General features: G+C 41.7%; 3 protein-coding genes across 3 annotated transcripts; all 3 read right to left on the bottom strand.

Annotated features, from left to right (window-relative positions):
* Positions 1 to 571: 571 nt before the first annotated feature.
* Positions 572 to 1,767, bottom strand: LOC121600327 (microfibril-associated glycoprotein 4-like). Its single transcript, XM_041928809.1, has one exon. It carries the CDS (start codon positions 1,729 to 1,731, stop codon positions 634 to 636), a length of 1,098 nt encoding a protein of 365 aa, XP_041784743.1. The 5' UTR covers positions 1,732 to 1,767; the 3' UTR covers positions 572 to 633.
* A 248-nt stretch (positions 1,768 to 2,015) lies between these two features.
* LOC121599378 (fibrinogen gamma chain-like) lies at positions 2,016 to 3,351 on the bottom strand. The gene has a single exon (XM_041927129.1). It carries the CDS (start codon positions 3,218 to 3,220, stop codon positions 2,762 to 2,764), a length of 459 nt encoding a protein of 152 aa, XP_041783063.1. The 5' UTR covers positions 3,221 to 3,351; the 3' UTR covers positions 2,016 to 2,761.
* A 2,210-nt stretch (positions 3,352 to 5,561) lies between these two features.
* Positions 5,562 to 6,384, bottom strand: LOC121599009 (ficolin-2-like). The gene is made up of 2 exons (XM_041926455.1): positions 5,662 to 6,384; positions 5,562 to 5,583 (listed from the first exon to the last, which is right to left on the bottom strand). The coding sequence occupies exons 1-2, from the start codon at positions 6,345 to 6,347 to the stop codon at positions 5,562 to 5,564; spliced, it is 708 nt and encodes a 235-aa protein (XP_041782389.1). The 5' UTR covers positions 6,348 to 6,384.
* Positions 6,385 to 7,722: the final 1,338 nt, after the last annotated feature.

Consider the following 7,722-nt stretch of genomic DNA (forward strand, 5'->3'; position numbering starts at 1 on the left):
CGATGGATGTGTAGCATTCGGTGGCTGTATGAATTGATGTACACGCAGACTTTATTTCATAAAGTGTGAGCATTTAAATGATCTAAGACGAGCTAAGAAATGATCAGACAATAGGATGTACAGCAGATTGTTTTTAACAAAAGTAGAGCAAAATTAGATTGTTTTTAACAAAAGAAGATCATAATCCTGGGCCGGTCTGGTGGTACAGTCGTCAACTCGTACGACGTAACAACATGCCCGTCATGGGTTCAAGTCCCGAATAGACCGTGCCCCCATACGTAGGACTGACTATCCTGCTATGGTAACAATAAGTCACTGAAAGCCAAGCTTCATTAGTGGGTACTGGCAGGCCTTGACCGACAGCGGTTGTTGTGCCAAAGAAGAAGAAGAAGTAGATTATAATCCTGCGACCTCGTACATGATATCCTGCGAGAATTGGAAGTTAGATGAATTATCATACTCAAGAGGTTGAAATCTTCTAGAAATTTATCTTAAAATAGACCTCGGCAGAAGAACCAGTATAGCAGCACACGTTCTAAATGCATATAGTTTGGATATTGGAAACTTTGAATGCAGATTGATCAGATTTTTCATTTTATTCGTGTAAATTTGATGTTATGCAGTGCGCTATGATTATGTTTCACGTATCAGCATTCTGGAATATGCCAATCCCTGGTAAGAAGATTTGTAATGGTACCAACATATAGCTTTTGGGTCCACTTTATCCATATAAACTCCATTCAGATTTGAGTAGTGACACTCTTTGTACCACCATGCTCCCTCGTTTTCGGTAGCACAGTTTCCACCTGTACTATCATTGTCCCGATCCTTGGTGGAGAACTTCATCCCTTTGTGGTGATGTAATGAATCTCCTGCTGTTCCTGTGTACGATCCCAGTTTTGATAGTGGATATTGTTCCGCCTCACTGCCAATCGCAAACTCACTATAGCGTGCGTAAACGTAGTTTCCGGAGAAATCTTTCAACTCCACTAATAATTCGTAGGATCGTGCTGAAGTCAACCAATGCAAACGCTCCAAACCGAGCCAAAACTCTTCATCGACACTTCCGAATCCATTCCGATACTCGACCCAGTTGCGATAAAAGTCCAACGATCCGTTAAACCGATGCTGAATCACTAGCCAGCCTCCTCCGAAAGTCGTTTGATCGCAGTACCCCATGAATGGTTCGTCGTTTTCGGTCGGTTGTATCAGATACTTGCCCGATTGCTTCGATGGCGTTTCCTTGCACGAGCGAACGGGGGTTTTCGTCGATGTAGACCAAAAACTGGCCTTGAATTGACCTCGATCTTCCTTTGACGCTAGCATTTGGATCTCGTTCCGCATTTGTTCGTGGTTGGCGCAGGCCGTCTGCTGCGAGAGCATTTTATTCGACTGTGTCTTCAGTGCGGTTAGATTGTGACCGACCGCTCGACTCAGTTGGCTGATGGTCCCCGTAACTTCCGACTGCTTCTGGTCGATGGTCCACAATAGTTCATCCATAAGAGTCTCCTGATGGGTCAGCTTCAGCTCGATAGTTTCTCGATCCTCCTTCATCGCGAGCTCCATTGCGATCAGTTTGTACTGGAGGTATTCCAGCTTGGTTGTAATGACCTCGTATCCAAAGCCGGTGAGGGATGGATGTGAATCATTTTGCTCGATACCGTGCACTTTTGGTGTTGAAAACAAGACTACCACAAGATACAAAAACACTGAATGAACGTTCATGGTCATCTAGAACCAATTACCACAATGGAATGATGCTGAGCAATGGCGTATGTGGCTTCCTTTTATAGTGCCGCTTTTTAGGTCTGGTTGCATTGTAATTCTCAAGACAGCAACTGATTCCCACGACTTGGCTTTCAGCACACCATAGTAAGTAAATTATCTGATTGGTCATCTGTGTTCTACTCTATGCATGAAACGTTCGGATGCGGTCTCAAAAACTGCGATAACGTATGCAAAAATAATGCGGTCTGCCTTATCAGTCGTTTAGTGTGGTGTTTTAGTTGTGCCTTTTTATTTCAAGTGGCAGGGTCAGTCATGTTTATTGTAACTGTGAATAGACTCTCTTCCATAAATGTGTTGCTTATAGTAGTTTTTTTTTTATTTTAGTAGTGCGATCACGTCTATAACTTCATAAGTTGATGCCTTATCATAACGCACAGCATTCCGGCGAGTCACCAGACCAAGGATGAAGATGCAGCGATAATACACCAAACGTATGCAACTGTTAACTGGTTCTGGAAATTCAACTGAGCTTGGAATGGATGCATGTTTGTTTTATTTTATTGATTAAAACGCGTTAAATTTCGCGAACCAACATTCTTGAGTATGCTAAACCCAAATAGGATGATTTGTAAAAATACCAGCTTATAGATTTTCCACTTGTACTATTCATATAACGATCATTTAGATTTGAAGTGTTAGCACAACTATACCACCAAGCTCCTCCGTATATGGGAGCACAGCTTTTATCGGGATAGTGATCATTGTCCCGATCCTTGGTCGAAAACTTCATCCCTTTATGATATTCTAATCCATCTTTTACTGTTCCTAAAGACAATTTAACCTTATTTAACATATATTGCTCTGCCTCGCTGCCTATTTCGAACTCGCTATGCAGTGCGTAAAAATAGTTTCCATCGAAATCTTTCATCTCAACCAACAGTTCGTGTTGTCGTGCCTGCGTAATACAATGCAAGTGTTCCAAGCCGAGCCAAAACTCTCCATCGAGGCTTCCAAACCCGTTCCGATAGTCATCCTAGTTGCGATCAAAGTCCACCGATCCATTAAAACGATACTGGAACACAAGCCAACCTCCTCCGAAACTAGACTGTTCGCAGTAACCGAGGAATGGTTCGTGATTTTCGGAAGGTTGTATCAGATACTTGCCCGATCGCTTCGATGGATTGGTCTTGCACGATTGAAACGAAACACTGTGAAGATTTAGGCCAGAAGTAACCATAAATGGAGCCGGGTCTTGCTTCGATAAAAGCATTTGAATCTCATCTCGCATCCGTTCGTGGTTGGCGTTGGCGGTCTCCTCAGTGAGCATTTTATTTGTTTGTGTGCTCAGTGCGGTCAGATTGCGGCCAATCGTTTCGCTCAGTTGGCTGACAGCTGTAGACAGCTTCTGGTCGAAGCGCTTCCGATCCTCGTTCATAGCAAGCTCGATCGCGGTCAGCTTGCACTGAATATGGTCCAGTTTCGCTGTTATCATCTCGTACCCAAAGCCGGTGAGGGACGAATTAGCACAGTTTTCGTCGGTGAATTTTTGTTGTAAGAAATACTAGTAATAGAAGGTAGAATATCACTTGATGGTCACTCATGCTGAACTGTTACCTTTACTTCTACCAGAATGACACTGAGGAACGGAGAATACGGCTCGTTTTTTATATTACCCCGGGAAGGGGAAAAATTGTAGACAGGGAATAGCAAGCAAAGCTTATCAGTTGTGTAAAGAAGCAAATAAAAAGCTTAAAGTAAAAATAAAAACACATCAGGGCCAGTACAGTTAATTGCAACTTAAAGAGCGTCTTAATGTTTCATATCGCTTGTTATGATTAACACAAATGTATTACATGCAGAAGTAAAAATCAAAATCAAGTCCAAAAGGCCCACCCAACGAAGAGAGCTTATCAATTGGTAAAGGTTAAAGGTGGTCCAATTTGTCCAATAATCACGTGGGAATTCCCACTTGATGTAAGCTAATGTTTACGGCATGCATAATCTTTTAAAGTCACTTTCGGTGAATTCAATAATGCGTGTCAGTCCGTTTGTTATCTCTACTTGGTTGAAACTCATCTCGCTTTGGGTAGACTCTATCGCTCTGAGCGTAATAGATTAAACAAAATAAGTTGGACCGGTACAGAGATTGCATTGCTTACGGTGCATTATACAGTTTCATTTTTCTCACCTTTACATGTTTGATGAAGGTTCTAAATATTTGCATAATATTTTTCTACCATGACGTAAATCATTTTCCGTATCGATCCTCCCGAGTAGGTTTTTCGTTCGAAAAGTTGTTGATCTATGACTACCTCTTGGAGTGAAGTTTATCGGCGTGCTTAAGAGCACGAACCAAAAAAAAACTTAAAAATGAAGGCCTCTCTTTTTCTACTAACCCTCCCACGTGAGTGTTTTAGGACGGTTTAGGTGGAACAATATTTCAGGCCCCACTCGAAAGATCGAAAGGGTGCGCGCTCATAATTTATCTATACCGATGTGATTTATGTGCGCTACCGGGCCCGGGCTCGGTGTATTCAAGATTCATGGTGACACAAAAACAAGCGCACAAGGGGGAGGGAAAATGCGAAAAGGATGCAAAAAACATGGCGCAAAAACATACACACACAATAACCAAGAAAACCATTTGCACAACACAAGTATAAAGCTAGATATTTTCTAAACCCTACGTGTCTACATGATGGACTTCAAAAAACGTGGAAAGAAAGCAAACAAAAAAGAACGCTGGAGCTCCCAAATCGGAAGTCACTCACTATTTATGCTGCCACGAAAGCCCCCTTTGGTCCCGAGTGGGGGATTCACATTGGTCGTGCTGCCTTCGATGGGCAAACAATTTGTCCTCGAAAACTTCCAATGCAATGATCTATGGATTGAGCGGTTGCACTCCTATCCCTGATAGAGACTAGCCGATACGGTGGGTTGGTGGCTTGTGAAGTTTGGATCTTTTTTACTCCTCTCTGCCTTGGCCGGAAACTTGGAAGCACAGCAGGAAATGGTTGTTGACTCGTTTGTGTATGTGTTCACACCCGAAAGTGTTTCGCGAACGGCATATCAGCAACGCAGCAGGCAAAAGGATACAGCCACACTCGTTAAGGCTAAACGCATCATGTAAGCGAACTGATAGCCCTCCTTTTCAAGAACATCGGCATGCTTCCGGCTTGCTGGAGTGCGAAGAAGCGTACGAAGATGATATATTTCTGTCCTTCGATCATCTGCGAGATGAAGGCTTGGTGTTGTGGCGGAAAACGGGTTGGTTTTATTGGAAGATGAGTTAGGGGGATGGAAAATATCTTTCGTGAATCTTTTTTTTTATTCATTCGCTTGTTATGAGGAGAGACATTTTGTTCGGCATTTTTTCGAAGCTTGTTTACTTGGTGATTTGTAATGCTAGGGAGAGAATTTATTTTTCGTTAGAGGAGTAAAAACAGGAAAAGGTGTAATGGAGTGCCTAACGCACGTCAGGAAAGTGTGATAGACTTTTACAGCCACACGGTTGGTTGTTTCTGTTTTATTTTGATGATGTCTCTCATCGGAATCAATAACTATAATTAAACTCAATAATCTGTTTAACTTTGCCAATAACAATTGTAAAGTAATTTGAACTTAACAAAGAACTTCCGAACATTCACATACTCTACATCGTGAAGAACACAAAGCAAAGATAAACTTTATGAAATCAATTTACTGTTGATGCAATGCAATGATCGATTCAATAAAAACCATGGAATTTGGATACTTCGAATGCAGATATTTGGTTCAAAAACTTTTCTCTTCCTTTTATTGATATTAAGTGTAATTTATACATTGTGCTGTGATTATATTTCGCGAATCAACATTCTGGAATATGCCAATCCCTCGTGAGATGTGTTATAGTGGAACCAACACATAGATTTTGCATCAGCTCTATTCATATACACTCCGTTCAAATTGGAATAGTGACAATCTTTGTACCACCATGCTCCCTCGTACGCGACAGCACAGCTCCAGGATGCAATGTCATTGTCGCGGTCCTTGGTCGAAAATTTCATGCCTTTTTGGTTTTCTAATGAATCTCCTGCTGTTCCTGTGTACGATCTCAGCTTTGCTAGTGGATATTGTTCCGCCTCACTGCCAATCGCAAACTCACTATAGCGTGCGTACCCGAAGTTTCCGGAGAAATCTCCCAACTCCACCATTAGTTCGTGGGAGCGCATCGAAGTTAACGAATGCATGAGTTCCAAACCGAGCCAAAACTCTCCATCGACACTTCGGAACCCATTCCGGTACTCGACCCAGTTGCGATAAAAGTCCAGCGATCCGTTAAAGCGTTGCTGGATCACTAGCCAGCCTCCTTCGAAAAAAGTATGATCGCAGAATCCCACGAATGGGTAATGATTTTCGGCAGGCTGTATTAAATATATGCCTGATTGTTTCGATGGCTCTTCCTTGCACGAGCGAACGTAGGTTTGCCTACTGACTTTCAACTGAGATGGATTTTCCTTCGACGTTAGTTGGTTGATAGCTGAAGATAGCTTCTGTTCGATTCTTTCCCGATCCTTTTTCATAGCAATCTCCATCGCGGTTAGTTTGCACAGAATATGATCTAGCTTCGCCGTTATCATCTCGTACCCAAAGCCAGTGAGGGACGAATTACTACAAATTTCGCCGGAACAGTGGATTGTTGGTGTAAGAAATGCTACTAACAGAAGGAAGAACATTACTTTAGTATTTAACATGGTGCACTGCTACCGATCACTTAACTTCTATCAAAAGAACACAGAGGAACGTTTCACGAACGGCTGGTTTTTATAGTAACCTAGGGATGGGAAAAAATCGTAAAGAATTCACATAAAGAAAAGCTTATCAGCTTTGCAACGGGGCAAATAAAACCATTGGCTCCACCAAACGTTAAGGTCAGTGCAGTTAATTGCAGCTGAAAGAGCGTCTTGAGGCACCATATCGCATATTGTGATTAATACAAATGTGAAACATGCAAAAGCAAAAACATCAAACAAGCCTCCAATGTGGAGTCCACCCAATGGGAGGAGCTTATCAATTGTAAGGTTGAAGTTAGTCCAATTTGTCCAAAAAAATACGCGGATATTCCCACTTCATGTAAGAAATTTGTTATGACATGCATACTCATTTGAAGCCACACTTAGTGATGTATTTAATGCGTGTCAGTTCAATTGTTATCTCCATTTGATTAAAACTCAATCAGTGTTTGAGTGAGTTACCATCTAGGATGCAATAAATAAATTAAAAAAGAAAAAACAATTTTCTCTACGTGATTTTGTAATTGAAAATCAATCGATTGTAGATGTAATGAACATTGAACGATGCTATCAAAATCATTGAACGATGCTATCAAAACCTTATGATCTTGAGTTATGATCGGTTGATTGAGTTGTGCGTAGTTTGAAAGTGAAAAATATATACCGAAATTAACTTTGAAGACCTACTCAAAAATTTCCCATACCCTTCCTAACTGTCTTCTTCAAAATATATTGTTACCAAACGAGTTAGACCGGTGGCGGTTAGAAAAATGAGCCAGCCCTGTTGTCCGCTTGTGATGATTTACTACTTCTGGGGTGAGTGGTCCATCCGAGGTTCGAAAGCCTTTTATGAAGATCCCAAATCACTTACCAGCAAAATAGCGAGCAATAAACAGAGTGAATGCGAGAGAAGTATGTTATTGGCCCCGACTCACTCGATCGTCCAATCTTCGAAAGGCCCATTGGACGGATTGTTAGAAAATGGTCCATTAACTGGCCAAACTGTGGCAAAGCGCACAACAACCCCAAACCGAGGCTGCCAAGTGATTCCGAACAATTAATCATAAATAATCGAAACGGCACAAGCGAACGTTGTTGTGTTGAGATCATTCTCTTCTTAAGCTTTCTCTCCCACCCTCTCTCTCTCTCTCTATCATCTTCCCCGAACCGTAATCATAATGTTATTCATAAACATAAATTGTCTGACACATTTGCATAACTC

The sequence above is a fragment of the Anopheles merus genome, chromosome 3L, assembly GCF_017562075.2.
Source record: "Anopheles merus strain MAF chromosome 3L, AmerM5.1, whole genome shotgun sequence".
Lineage (NCBI taxonomy): Eukaryota > Metazoa > Arthropoda > Insecta > Diptera > Culicidae > Anopheles > Anopheles merus.

Bases quoted from the DNA above. Each gene is read 5' to 3' on its own strand.
- LOC121599378 (XM_041927129.1), bottom strand. From the start codon at position 3,220: ATGATAACAGCGAAACTGGACCATATTCAGTGCAAGCTGACCGCGATC.
- LOC121600327 (XM_041928809.1), bottom strand. From the start codon at position 1,731: ATGACCATGAACGTTCATTCAGTGTTTTTGTATCTTGTGGTAGTCTTG.
- LOC121599009 (XM_041926455.1), bottom strand. From the start codon at position 6,347: ATGATAACGGCGAAGCTAGATCATATTCTGTGCAAACTAACCGCGATG. The intron at 5,584-5,661 runs GTATATGAATAG...GGCATATTCCAG, and splicing joins TATTCCAATTTGAACGGAGT to AATGTTGATTCGCGAAATAT.